This window comes from Xyrauchen texanus, chromosome 35 (genome assembly GCF_025860055.1).
Source record: "Xyrauchen texanus isolate HMW12.3.18 chromosome 35, RBS_HiC_50CHRs, whole genome shotgun sequence".
Classification (NCBI taxonomy): Eukaryota; Metazoa; Chordata; class Actinopteri; order Cypriniformes; family Catostomidae; genus Xyrauchen; species Xyrauchen texanus.
The window spans coordinates 7,295,761-7,311,093 of record NC_068310.1 but is presented as its reverse complement, the minus strand read 5'-3'; the positions used below and the strand labels follow the sequence as shown (position 1 = coordinate 7,311,093).

Here is a 15,333-nt window from a genome sequence, read left to right as displayed (position 1 = left end):
ATGTCCCGTGTCCCTATCAGAGCACACTCACATAAAGCCGTTACGACCAGCTCGAGTGTTAGGGTTAATAAGCGCCCATTCTCTGGCCGCTCTGTCACACGACCAGCCTTATGTGTAGAAAATGTGCCCACAATCCAGTGTTCACCTCTACACACAAGCATTACACGTCCGTGTCCCCATCAGAGCACACTCAAAAGCGGTTACTGAACCACTCGAGTGTTAGAGTCAATAAATGCGCTCACGAATACGCATGCGCGCCCATTCTCTGCCCGCTCTGTCACACGGCCAGCAAACACTTCTCTGTATGTAAGTCCTGTGCCCGTGGCTATGCTTGCGCACCACTTAACAGACGTGACTCTTTCCCCATTCACCTCAATCGGAAGTCACTCACAGAACAGCCTGTCCATGCTGTCTGCGAGCAGTCCAGCATAAGCACAGTAAGCGGCTCACACATTCTGTTCAGCTGCTGTGCGCGCAATCAGAGCGATTTGGCCATTCACCCTCTAACATTACGCTTCAAAGCGTGGGAAGATATTCCAGGGATATCCGAATGGGTGTTAAGCACAATAAAACAGGGCTATTTGCTACAGTTCGATCGCCGTCCTCCTTGCTTCAGAGCTGCCTCGAAACTACTATGAACACGGAAGCAGCGTGCATGCTTCGCTCAGAAATAGCAAACCTTCTGTGCAAAAGGGCCATAGAGAGAGTGCCGCCTCCCTGAGCTGAAGTCAGGGTTTTACAGCCGTTATTTTCTTGTCCCCAAGAAAGACGGCGGCCTCAGACCAATATTAGATCTCAGGGTTTTGAACAAAGCGCTTGCAAAAGACCGTTCAAAATGCTTACAACCAGCAAACTCCTCGCGCATGTGCTCAGGGGACTGGTTTATCTCTCTCGATCTGAAAGATGCCTACTTTCAGATTCAGATAAATCCCGTCACAGGCCATTCTTGAGATTCGCCTCGACGGCCAGGTTTATCAATACACCGTCCTTCCGTTCGGCCTGTCCTTAGCACCCGTACTTTCACGAAGTGCATGGACCTGGCGCTCGCACCCTCTGCGGAGTCAGGGTTTGCGAATTCTGAACTATTTGGACGATTGGCTGATTTTGGCACAATCACATACGGAGCTTCTGTCTCACAGGACAGTTCTCCTCAGTCATCTGAACAGATTGGGCCTTGCAGTTAATTGGACCAAGAGCTCACTACAGCCCAGTCAGGCAATTTCCTTCCTTGGAATAGAACTAGACTCAGTGGCAATGACGGCTCAGCTTATCTACACAGCTGCGCCGTGTGCAGCGACTAGCAGCGTCATTTCAGATGAACAGCCTCATACCTCTGAAGAAATTTCAGAGAGTGCTAGGCTACATGGCCTCAGCCGCAGCAGTACTTCAGCTGGGTTTACTGCACATGCGCCCGCTTCAGCATTGACTAAACACCCGCGCGTCTCGCCGGGCTTGGGCCACAGGCCGCCAGCCCATCAAGGTGACTCAGACCTGTATTTCAGCTCTGCAGCCCTGGACAGTGGCCGAATGGTATCAGCGGGGAGTGACAATGGGAGCTGTATCTCGCCGAAAAGTCATCTCGACAGACGCGTCCAACACGGGTTGGGGCGCGGTCTGCGAGGGCTCTCCGGTTTTCGGCCTATGGTCAGTTCAGGAAAAGCTCCTTCACATAAATTGTCTGGAAATGATATCGGTTGAGTACGCGCTCGTGCGCTTTCTCCCGGTCATTCAGGGTCACCACGTCCTGGTCAATTTTTGCAAAGACATAAGTGTTGTCGCCTTGTCATATGAGCTTCACCTGTGACTAATAATGGATCAATTAGGTCTCAGGTGTGTATAAAAACAACCCCAGTACACTAGACCTTCACATCAACTGCAACTAGAACTCTGCAAACATGCCTAAGATTCACCCTGAGACTAAAGTTTTGATTATCAAGAGGCTGAAGACCAGATCCACTGCTGATGTGGCAAACACCTTCAATGTGTCTCAGCGTCAAGTACAGAGGATAAAAAAAACATCTGAAGACACTGGAGACATTTTTGACAAGCCCAGGTCAGGCAGACCCCGCAAGACAACTGCTCAAGAGGACCGTTTGTTGGCTCGAAAATCCAAGGCCAGCCCATTTTCCACTGCAGCATAGCTCCACGAGACCTGGTCACCTGAAGTCCCTGTGTCAACCAGAACAGTTTGTCGGATTCTGTCTCGAAATGGTCTCCATGGTCGAATCAGTGCCCAGAAGCCAGCACTAAACAAAAGACAATTGAAAAACCGTGTGGCATTTGCCAAGGCCCACAGCCTGCTAAAAGGATGGACGCTGGAAAAGTGGAAGAAGGTGGATTTTTCAGATGAATCTTCTGTTGAATTACACCACAGTCGCCGCAAATATTGCAGGAGACCTACTGGAGCCCGCATGGATCCGAGATTCACCCAGAAAACAGTGAAGTTTGGTGGCGGAAAAATTATGGTCTGGGGTTACATCCAGTATGGGGGTGTGCGAGAGATCTGCAGGGTGGAAGGCAACATCAATAGTCTAAAATACCAAGAAATCTTAGCTACCTCTTATATGCCCAACCATAAAAGAGGCCAAATTCTGCAGCAGGATGGTGCTCCATCGCATACTTCCATCTCCACATCAAAGTTCCTCAAGGCGAAGAAGATCAAGATGCTCCAGGATTGGCCAGCCCAGTCACTAGACATGAACATCATTGAGCATATGTGGGGTAGGATGAAAGAGGAAGCATGGAAGACAAAACCAAAGAATATTGATGAACTCTGGGAGGCATGCAAGACTGCTTTCTTTGCTATTCCTGATGACTTCATCAATAAATTGTATGAATCCTTGCCAAACCGCATGGATGCAGTCCTTCAAGCTCATGGAAGTCATACAAGATATTAAATTTGGATCTCACAGCACCGCTACTTAATTTGCTGACATATTTTTGTATTTGCAGTAAATTTGTTCAATTTCTGTATAGGCGACAACTTTTGTCTTGCCAAAATTTGACCTTTCTGTCTTGTTTAAATGAGAAATCTTTTTTCAGTAAAACTAATTTATTTCAGTGCATTAATCATCATTTTGGAGGGTTTTAGCTTTTCATATGAGCTATTTCTAACACCAATTGATTAATTAAAATTCAGGTTAATAGCAGGTGTTTCTACAAAATAGATAAGTGACAAGACTTTTGTCAGGGACTGTATTCTAATCTTTTCTATTTGCAAAATAAATGTTTGGGAGTCTAACGTTTATATTTCCTATTGAAACACTTGTAGCAAATTTGGTAGTATAAATGTACACGGGATGGGTAAAAGTTCCCCTGTACCCCCACCAATATATGTTGGAAACATTGTGTGAGCTAGGAATTAAATTAAACTGTCCTTATTCTACATTTTTATGTAAGAAAATATATTGAATAATGCATTATAATGGAATTAGTCATGTTCGACAACCAGTATAAATTAGATAAATGACAAATAACTAGATTATTGAATGCAGTCAAACTTTATTGCTAACCTAAACATAAAACTAATCTAACACATACAACATGAAACAGGGTTGTGAGAAAAGTGACAGAATGAAATAAAAGACCAATACAGATAAAATGAACTGTTGAGTCTGTTGACAATGCCTTAAGAACCATTTATCCTTTTGAGTCTTAATCAATTTGCAATCTGATAGGCAAAGTATTTAACTAATACACCAGCACTTTGAGCAAAAGTCTGGAGATGTACTTATGTGTCGTTGCATTTCCTTGTGGTGTTTGGTTCTTTGGCATTTGAAGAAAGTTAGTCCCGTCGATGTCTTGGACTCTGTTGTGATCACGGATAGTTATTGTCTGGATGGCTGATAAAGTGGGCTTTGAAGCGAGGCCTTCTGCAAGGAAGACTCATGACTCCCATTAGGTGCGTGAACCATAGAGCAGAGCGTGAGAGTCTTCCTCGGGACATTCGTTTCCCGAGGGTCCCTTGGACTCTACATGGCATGGAGGATTAGGAAGAAGCAAGAGAGCCAAAGAGAGTTCTTTCTTGGTAGTAATGTTTTGAACTGAAATTGGCCGCACCCCAAAGATGTGCTTGGCCAATCAGGAATGGCTTTTCAGAATCGCATAGTCGACTGGTCTGTCCTTTGTGTGGAGGATTCTTTCAACTCCCGCTCAAATAGTGAATGTTTAAACTAGGGCTGTCAATCGATTAAAATTTTTAATCGAATTAATTACATGGTGTCCCGATTAATTAATCGCATATACAAATATTTGCTGAGAAAGCCCCTCATATAATAATTCAATATATAATGATGACATAATGATACATAGTTATCTTTAAATATTAAAAAATTATTTATATATATATATATAAAAAATAAACAAATATTCAGATAACTAAAAGGCATTACATTCTTGTGGCAGATGAGTTAATCATTGATAAGACAATATAAAAAGCTTCTTTAGAATACAATGTATTGTTTATTACCATATTATTGATCATAAGTCAGTCATTGGCATACAGTTCACAGCAATCCATTTCACAAGTGAATTTGTCAATCAGTTCAAGATTTATTATGAGGGCTTGTTTAGGTTAAGTTATCAAATCTGTGAAAACCAAATAAAACGTCTTTATACCCCAAACTCGGTTCAGCCAATGTTGCTGTGTCAGGTTGGTTTAAGAAATGATGTGTCATTAAGATAAATATTTTTATATTAAGTTCATAAGTTACATTATAGACAACCTAAGCTTAGTTTCAGTTTTAATAACTTTCAGTTCATTTTATTCAGTAAGCTAGCTCAATGCTGTACTCTGAGTCTGTGGTTTGGCATGTTGCTTCATTGAATATAATCATAGTTGAGTTAACCACAGCTGCATTTAAACTTTATTACAGAGATTTTAAGCCAGTCTCTCTGCCTAGTACTAATTGCATTAGTGTATTTGTGGACTTGCTATCATTTAGAAATGCAGGATTAATAAACCTAAACTTGATCGGACAGCTGTGTTCTCTTACTTTAACTGTGACTGTCTCAGTGGAGGATGGTAAGAAATAGGTTCAGCTCAAATTTGGCAATCCTTTTATGCCTGTAATACTGTAGTCTAGATGTATCGAGCCTCTTAAAGCAAACCTCAATTTCTGATCAATATGTTTGAATGTCATAAAGGACAGTTTTTTTCTGCTATTGATTGTTAATATAGTTATATCTTCCTCCACTCTGAGCAAATGTAGTCAATCCTCCTAAGTCATAGTCATAGATAATACTGGAGTTATAAGCAAGGACCTTAAAACACGTTCTTTGTTTTCTCACACATCACATTTTATTTATTTTGTAGTATTTCCTTTTGGTGTTCATATTATTTCTCCCCACTCACAAAAACACACGTGTCTTCGGAATCTTTCAAAATAAGAAATTAAGTAAATACTTGCTCAAACAACTTTACAGGTTATTGGCTAAGTTTAACCAAATAGTTGTTTAGGCATTGTTTTAGGCTACTGTTTTAGGTAATGCAGCATTTATGGAAATCTTATAGCTATTATATAACACAGTAGTTTAATACCTGTTAATGTAGTAAAGTTTATGAGTAAATTAATACATTTACATGCACACCAATACGCTGGTTACTCCCAAAAATCATCTTATTTTATAAGTCAGACAGAGCAAGAAATCCGCGTTTACAGGACATTTGAAATAATCGTGTTATTCTCTACTTTTGATGTCAAACCATGAAGAGGCATGCTCTCAACATGTGTGCACACTGGATGAGCCGGTAAGAACGCCGGGTAAGGTGTTTACATTGCACGCATAATGGGCAAACATCTACCCATAGATACCTGCTGATAAAGGAACGCGGTTTATTGCTTTATATGACCGCATGTGTTGTCGTCTTATTAAGCATAATTGGTGTTAGAATGTGCATGTAAATGCGCTCAATGACGATATGATTTTCATTTTTGTGTGAGCTATCCCTTTAATATTTGGTGTCCTTTGCAGTTACTCTGTATATCATGATCTCATGAATGTGGAGATAGTCAAAATCCTGTGTTGTGAAGATGAGGTTTGTCAAATGTTTCACATCTCATCTTCAACCAGTCCGGTTTCATGCATGTGAAAGAACTTTCTCAAGTAATATACATGCAGTGTTAGAAATAGTTGTGCATCTTAACCAGCACACTGTGGTTTTCCTGTTCCCCTCCCTTTCTAAACTAATTCCAAATGCATTTACCTGGAGTTGGAGTGCATGAAAAAAGACTCAAAGGTCTAGGTTTTTTTCAGATACCTGGGGTAAGGTCATCTTAGATGAAGTACATTATCACCCATGTACCTCTCCATTTTATCTTCCCATCCTATCATTATCACTTCTGCTTTATTCCTCCTTAATTCACACTAAAAAAAGGGGATTGACTTTGAGAGACATTTGATCACTAATTGAAAGTGATCTCTTTTGCCATGTGTAAAGGGATCAATGGAAAGGAGGACGCAAGAACCGGCTTTTCAACATAAATAATAGTTTAATAATAAGCTGAAACAGAAGACACAAACACACATGGCGGACATGTCCGTAAACGATCTCTCTCTCGTCGCACCACTGTCTGCCATCGGCCGTTATCCCTCTCCGAGGCTTAATTTGCCTGATAAGGGACCGGGTGTGTATGATCACGACCCAGCTCCGCCCTCACCATGTTTTTAAGAGTCCAATTTGACTTTATTATGTTGCTATTATTATGAATTCTCAACAGAATATTTGAGGAAACAGAGTGGATTAGAGTCCCACAAACACCCTTCACTAACCCCTCAACCTAATCCTAACACTAGCCTTCCCTGCTTTGTTGAAATATTATATGGATTCTGCATGTATTTTATACTTAAAAGCTGCACATTCACACAGAGTACGGAGAACCTATACAGGATGTATTTTGCATCACACAAGCTATTGATATATTTTGTTTTAGCTTAGAAATGTATTGTTATGACAAAAGCAAATATAAAGAGGATATAAAGCAAGAATAAGAAATCAGCCAATAAAGGCTTACTAAATACTTTATAGTGCCAAACAGTCCATAACTAGTCACTTATCCCTAAACTAAAGTGTTACCATAAATCTTAGGTTTGGGGTTTGAGTTATTCATTAAAATTAGCTTTGTATAAAAACAGTAGGCGTTATGTACTTTTTTGAATAGCAAATAGCTGTGTGTGTCTCTGTAGGGAAATGACATAATGGAAGAGCAAGATCTGAGAGAAATAGGCATCACAGATCCAGGACATCGTAGGAAGATCCTGAACGCTGCTCGCTCTTTTCCAAAGGTCTGTTCAGTCTTGAATTCAAAATGCCATGGCTGTGTAAAGCATTGTCTAGATGTCATTAACACATGCTAATATCATACAGATAAGGGTGTTTCTTCAACTTTATGCACTTTCAGCACAATAGACTTCTAGAAAGTCTTGTTAAAACATTTTTCACACTTTTTTTTTTAATTTTTATAAAATGGTCATCGACTCTGGTCTTGTAAGGCTAATTTCATTTTTTGTATCCTAACCACACAAAAATTATATTTGACATTTTTTGCATACTTTGGTAAAATTACAGCTTGATTGGAAATATTGCCAAATAATATTCTGCTTACAGGTGATATTAATGTAGAATTGTCTTCAAACATGTCTCAAGCATGTTCTTCTCTGACACTTTTATCAATCTGGTTTCCAAGTACACTAACTTTTGGTAAAAAATTAGGGAAAATAGTTTGGTGTGGTAGTCGTAGTTGGACAGTCGTAATTTTTAATAAATGTATAGAAATCATTTTCAAACATTAAATATTGAAAAGGGTTGTTTATGTCACTCTTTGTTTAGATTATCACATTTTTAAACATGTAATATTTTGTATTTTTATAACTGTATTTTTCATTTTATTAGAACTCTGTAAAGCATTATTTTATACTTAATTGTTCACTTATAAAACATTGTTCCTACATTGCCAATACATTGAGAGTATATACAAATACCATGATTTTCATTTATATTTACTGTAGTGAACAGTATATTGTTTAATATGCTGATATACGAGCAGTTTGAAAATTGTTTTTCATCGTTAGTAAACAACTTGTTAACCATACTGTACTTAACTAATATATTTCAGTTGATTTTTTTGGTGTTTCAGTTTACTATTTAAGAAATTAATGCTTTATAAAGGTCAAGCGATCATTATTAAATGTTTAACTTGGCATAAATAGTTCTCACTTTAAATTAGGTCATGCAAAATACTTACTGTAGCTGGCAATTAGTCATTGCTTTATTACAACTTTTAAAAAGCATTAATTGCTTCTAAAACACTAATAAACACATTCATTAAGCATAATGTATGTAAAATTAATTAGATGTGAATGTATATATTATACCTGTAAATATGCATAAATGCCTTCTTAATGTTCTAATGAACACTGCTGGTTTGCATCAACTGAAATACATAAGGATGAAAATCAATTAACAAACTGCTTACATATGAACCCTATTAAACATTAATACATTTTTGGCACTTTGAATATAAATTAATAACATATATATATAAAGAGACATGAAATTATACAAACACCCACGAACATGACGTATGTGATCTCTCATTCTGGTTTTGAACGCTGCAGGTGAAAGCATTTGGCTGTGACGGCAGCACATCTCTTGCTGCCTGGTTGGATGTCTTGGGTCTTAAGGAATATTTGCACAACTTCCTGTCCAGTGGCTTTCGGACATTAGACTGTGTGAAGAATCTTTGGGAACTAGAGATTGTTAATGTGAGAACACAATGTATTCAACCATATACCATATTTATTGCCAAAAATTACCTTAAAAACATCTTTTTATTTGGAACAATAATACCATTTCTCAATATTATGTGTGTGTTTAGGCCTTGCCCAATAATTGTTGTCTTGTTTCCTTGTGTTTTGTTTATTTGTAGGTGCTAAAGATCACCTTGTTGGGCCACAGGAAAAGGATCATTGCATCATTAGCTGAACGACCCTATGAGGAGCCTCCCATCAAACCACCCCGCCTCTCGCAGATCAGAGTTAGTACAGTATACAGTGAAAAAGTATTCGCCCCATCCTTATTTCTTCTTATTTCTTTTTGTCTATATCTCATACTAAATTATTTCAAAAATTAAAACTAAATCTAATAGAAAAAAAGGCAATCTGAGTAAAAACAAAATGCAGTTTTTAAATGATAATGTTATTTATTGAAGTAAAAAACATATCCAATACCATCCCCAGATCAATTATAATGCATTCATAATGGGATTCAGCTGGACTAGACACACCTGGGCCAGATTACTGACAGCCCTGTTAAATCAAATAAACACCTAAGTAGAACTTTTTCAGCAGCATGAAGTTGGCTAAAAGGTCTCACCAATTGAACACTATGCCACAGTCGAAAGAAATTCCACAAATGATGAGGAGAATGGTGATTGAAATACATCAGTCTGGGAAGGGTTACAAAGCTATTTCAAAGGCTCTGGGACTCCAAAGAACCACTGTGAGAGCCATTATCTCAGAATCGAGAAAACTTGGCACAGTAGTGAACCTTTCGATCGATCAAAATTCCTCCAAGACTACAGCAACGACTCATTCAGGAAGTCACAAAAAGGCCAAGGACAACATCCATGGAACTGCAGGCCTCTCTCGCATCAATAAAGGTTACTGTTCATGACTCCACTATCAGAAAGACACTGGCCAAAAATGGCATGGAAGAGTGGCGAATCAAAAACCACTGTTAACCCAGAAGAACATTAAGGCTTGTCTGAATTTGCCAAAACACACCTTGATGATCCTCAACCCTTTTGGGAGAATGTTCTGTGGACTGATGAGTCAAAAGTGGAACTGTTTGGAAGGCAGGGGTCCCATTACATCTGGCTTTGATCAAACACAGAATTCCACAAAAAAACATCATACCTATGGTCAAGCATGGTGGTGGTAGTGTGATGGTGTGGGGATGCTTTGCTGCTTCAGGGCAAATTGCAATAATTGAAGGGAACATGAATTCTGCTCTCTACCAGAAAATCCTAGAGGAGAATGTCCGGTCATCAGTCCTAGAGTTGAAGCTCAAGAGCAACTGGATTATGCAGCAGGCAATGATCCAAAGCATAGGAGTAAGTACACCTTTGAATGGCTCAAAAGGAGTTTTGGAGTGGTCTAGTCAAAGTACTGACTTGACTTACCCAATTGAGATGCTGTGGCCGGACCTTAAACGGGCAGTTCATGCTCGAAAACCCTCCAATGTGGCTGAACTAAAGCTGTTCTGCTAAGAAGTCTGGGCCAAAACTCAACCACAGCATTGTGAAAGACTGATCTCCAGTTAATGGAAGCGTTTGGTTGCAGTTGTTGCTACTAATTAGGGGCAGTGGTGGCTCAGTGGTTGAGGCTCAGGGTTACTGACCAGAAGGTCGGGGGTTCAAGCCCCAGCACCACCAAGATGCCACTGTTGGGCCTTTGAGCAAGGCCCTTAACCCTATCTGCTCCTGGGGCGCCGTATCATGGCTGACCCTGCACTCTGACCCCAGCTTAGCTGGGATATGTGAAAACTATCAATTTCACTGTATATATGCAAAAAACTGTGTGTATAATGTGTGACCAAAATAAAGGGTTCTATTCTATTCTAAAGGTGGCACAACCAGCTATTAAGTTTAAGGGGGCAGATCGTTTTTCACATGGGTGATATAGGTGTTGGATAACTTTTTTGCTTCAATAAAAAATATATATATATTTGTAAACTGTATTTTGTGTTTACTCAGGTTGCCTTTGTTTTATGTTATATCTCGTATGAAGATCTAAAACAATTTATAATGAAAAATAGACAAAAATAGAAGAAATCAGGAAGGCAACGGGTTAAACTGGATTGTGGTGGTTAAACTGGATTTATTCTTTCTTCCTCCAGTGTCAGGATCTGATGTCTCAGACGTCCTCTCCTCTTAGTCACTCTGAATTGTACACACACTCTATGGACCCTCTATTGGCTGTAGGGGATTCAGGGAGGAGGAGAGGTCCCGACTCAGACTATGATCTGGCCATCCGACAACGGCCCAATGACAGACCGCAACCACAGGTGAGATCAGCTCCAGCATCCCTTGGATTTTTGGTCGCTCTGGTCAAATGTGAACTAATTTTGAACCATTTAAACACTCATTTTTATTCCTTTCTTCCTAAAGGAGAGATATGAGGAATGTCAACGGGAACCTCGGTTGACTTTACGACCCCCGAGTCTGGCAGCACCGTACACCCCGGTCCAGAACTGGCACCATCAGCCTGAGAAACTCATCTTCGAATCTTGCAGTTATGAGGCCAATGTAATTATATATTTCTTTATTTAAAAAGCCACACTTATGGGGCTGATATGAATGTTCATCATAAGATTCTAAACCTATATAAAATAATTTATGAATCTTATCTTGATGTTATCTGTCAAATGAGACAAATATTGAGCAATTAGTCCACTGTATGTGTGTAAGGATGACCTTTTTAATTTGGGTGTGAGTAATTGCAGGTGGCAGCCAAAATAGATTATATAGTTAAGGGAATAGTTCACCCAAAAATGAAAATTGCAGTTCAATTGCATATATATTGTAGTTTATATTAACTCAATTTATAGGTTAAAGGGCTCAAAAGTATCATAGAAGTAGTGCATGCAACGTGTGTATCATCTTTTGCAGACATGGTGTAAGAGTTTTTTGGTGAGAAACAACATGAGAATGTAAATAATTTTTCGGGTAGAATCTTGATGTCTGTTGCGCATTGTTTCTCAACTAAACCTATTGTGTGTCTTTGAATATGACTTTGATGTATTTGGGTCCTTTAAGCTTTAAAGTGAGTCATTATCAAATGCTTTTTCTATTGAAAAGATGGATATTCGTGATACCCTTTTAAAGCAGTTTGGAAAACATATAATGTGATGTACGTTTGCAACTTGTGGCCAACTGAAATCTTTTCTTTCTCTGTTCTTTCACTTGTTACGCAGTATCTCGGCTCAATGCTGATTAAGGAACTCAGAGGAACTGAGTCAACACAGGACGCCTGTGCTAAAATGAGGGTAGGTGATCATCGAGTCTCCAGCCAATAAGAGCTCAAGGTCTGCTGTACGCAGTCATGCCAGGACACCGAGAGAATATTATTATATTTTGGAACAGGCAGCAGCACTTTCAGGAAAAATGCCACCCATGCAAGTCCTCCACAGGACACTAGCGCAAAAAGGACAGTGCCATAATATATTTGCCAGAAAAAAGGCTTTCTAACAAGGTCTGTGCAGAAAGAGGGAAATGGGTTTCATCTCTCTCTTGCCCTGTGGTGTTTGTGTGAGACAGACTGCAGCTTTGCACTTGAAAGGCTGTGTTTCAATAAGCAGATGTTTACATTACCATTTAAACTTAACAGAATCATTAGGATCAGCCAATCAGTGCACTGATGCAGCTGGACTAAGCAGGTTAGTACACTTTTAATGAAAAGACACAGCTGAAGCAAAATTATGATTCTCATGAAACTTGTCAAGTAAATGTCCTGGTCATATTTAATCCTAAATCAAAATAAAGGAATTCTATTTTGCATATAGAAAATTAGGCATTAAGGTCTATTAACATATTTAGCATTTTGACATTATTTTTAGGATACTTAATGGATAGTTTACCCAAAAATGTAATGTTCTTTTCATTTACTCACCCTCATGCCATCTCATATGTGTATGACTTTCTTTCTTCAGCAGAACACAAAAAATATTTTTTAGAAGAATATTTAAGCTCTGTAGGTCCATACAATGCAAGTGAATGGTGACCAGAACTTTATAGCTCCAAAAATCACATAAAAGTAGAAATGATGTCAAGCCTTAAGGCAATTGGCTAATTGGAGTCAATTGGAGGTGTACCTGTGGATGTATTTAAAAGCCTACCTTCAAACTCAGTGCCTTTCTGCTCAGAAAAAAAATTGTGGACCTCCACAAATCTGTTTCATCCTTGGGAGGAATTTCCAAACACCTGAAAGTACCACGTTCATCTGTACAAACAATAGTACACAAGTATAAACACCATGGGACCACGCAGCCATCATACCGCTCCTAGAGATGAATTTAGTTTGGTGTGAGAAGAGCAAATCAATCCCAGAAAAACAGCAAAGGACCTTGTGAAGGTTCTGGAGGAAACAGGTAGACAAATATCTATATCCACAGTAAAACGAGTCCTATATCGACATAACCTGAAAGGCTGCTTAGCAAGGAAGAAGCCACTGCTCCAAAACCACCATAAAAAAGCCAGACTACAGTTTGCAAGTGCACATGGTAACAAAGATCTTACTTTTTGGAGAAATGTCCTCTGGTCTGATGATACAAAAATGTAACTGGCCATAATGACCATTGTTATGTTTGGAGGCACAAGGGTGAGGCTTGCAAGCCGAAGAACACTATCCCATCTGTGAAGCATGGGGGTGACAGGGGACTGGTGCACTTCACAAAATAGTTGGCATCATGAGGAAGGAAAATGATGTGTATATATTGAAGCAACATATCAAGACATCAGCCAGGAAGTTAAAGCTAAGTCGCAAATGGGTCTTCCAAATGGACAATGACCCCAAGCATACCTCCAAAGTTGTGGCAAAATGGCTTAAGGACAACAAAGTCAAGGTATTGGATTGGCCATCACAAAGCCCTGACCTCAATCTCAATTCAGTTGGGCAGAACTGAAAAAGCATGTGTGAGCAAGGAAGTCTACAAACCTGACTCAGTTACACCAGTTCTGTCTGGAGGAATGGGCAAAAATTCCAGCAACTTATTGTGAGAAGCTTGTGGAAGGCTACTCAAAACATTTCACCCAAGTTAAACTATATAAAGGCAATGCTACCAAATAAAAATAAAGTGCATGTTAACTTCTGACCCACTGGGAATGTGATGAAAGAAATAAAAGCTGAAATACAGTATATCATTATCTACTATTATTCTGACATCTTAAAATAAAGTAGTGATCCTTATTGACCTTAGACAGGGAATGTTTTCTACAATTAAATGTGAGAATGTATTTGGCTAAGGTGTATGTAAACTTCTGACTTCTACTGTATATCTATCTGTCTGTCTGCCTGTCTGTCTGTCTGTTGATCTATCTATCTGTCTATCTATCTATCATGAAAATAATACCACAATGCATGAAAAATTAATGAGGAAAAATAGGCTTTAATATAATAATTTTTTCATGTGACCCAGACATGTTCTCTAAGGGTAATGTCATATTCACTCTATTAATTTTGTAAATACATGAACAAACCTTTCTAGAAATCTAAACGTAACACTATCACTCTCTTTCTCAGAGGTCGACAGAGCAGATGAGGAAGATCCCCACGATCGTCCTCTCCATCACGTACAAGGGTGTGAAATTCATTGATGCTGCCAACAAGGTGATGACATCATCCTCCTCTGTCGTTCACGCTCTGTTCACATTAGACAGATTGATAAACTGCCAGTCATTAAACTGAAAGCCCTCCGGCTCCGTGAGGGAGGGGGTATCTTCTCATCACGTCATATGAGTGATAAACAGGCATGCTGAGGAATTCAGATTTATTGAGTGATTCTCCTGACTGTTCCGGAGGTCTTTGTCCCATTTGTTTCCTTATTGTTAAAGGTCACAGGTGGTACTTTATTTTTTAAATAGATTTTTGTTTTCATTTGCAAAGTATGAAAATGGTTTAGTCCGTGCAGAGGCATTACTGAAATAACATGATTTGTTTTGTTTTTTTACAATTCAGGAGATATTGATTTGACATTATTGAAATTATGCTAAAAGCCAACATTATATAATGTTTTTGCCATTAGTTAAAATAAACGAATGTTCATAGTTCAATACTCAAGCGCTATTGGTCACAACAGAAAATTATTTAAACTTGGCCCATCAGTAATGTCGTTACAATGGATTTCTGCAGGGCAAGGAATTACACTGGGATATGCATTTAAATACACATCTTTTTGAAAGTATAGTCATAAAGCTTAAACAAAACACATTTTAACAAGAGTCTAGCCTGATATTTTCGCTAAACAACATTGTCTGTGCAAGGTTCTATCCAGCCTTTCAACTCCTGTCATGACCATGTAAAGTCAGTAACCCGGTAATTTCCGCAGAATAAATGCACTGATACTAGAAAGGGGCTGTTTACACAGAGAAAACTCCACCCACTGGAATAACATCAGTAATGCATAACCAAAAGTTAATCCACCTAGAACAGTAGGTTGACTGGTGATTTAAGACTATTACACACACACACACACACACACAAACATGTTTGTTCCATGTTTTGCTGCATAGATTTCCATTAGAAGTGCGTTACTGAAAACACAATTTTTGTTGGTTT

The 15,333-nt window shown here is 39.0% G+C and overlaps 1 protein-coding gene across 3 annotated transcripts in view; it reads left to right on the top strand.

Annotated features, from left to right (window-relative positions):
- The window catches only part of LOC127628940 (ankyrin repeat and SAM domain-containing protein 1A-like), a 161,595-nt gene that overhangs the window by 131,736 nt on the left and 14,526 nt on the right, over positions 1-15,333 (top strand). For all 3 annotated transcript variants that reach the window (XM_052105924.1, XM_052105925.1, XM_052105926.1), the window contains 7 exons: positions 7,186-7,284; positions 8,617-8,763; positions 8,928-9,035; positions 10,898-11,065; positions 11,169-11,306; positions 11,975-12,046; positions 14,299-14,385. In XM_052105924.1, the coding sequence (XP_051961884.1) occupies positions 7,186-7,284; positions 8,617-8,763; positions 8,928-9,035; positions 10,898-11,065; positions 11,169-11,306; positions 11,975-12,046; positions 14,299-14,385 (819 nt within the window). The remainder of the gene's footprint in view (positions 1-7,185; positions 7,285-8,616; positions 8,764-8,927; positions 9,036-10,897; positions 11,066-11,168; positions 11,307-11,974; positions 12,047-14,298; positions 14,386-15,333) is intronic.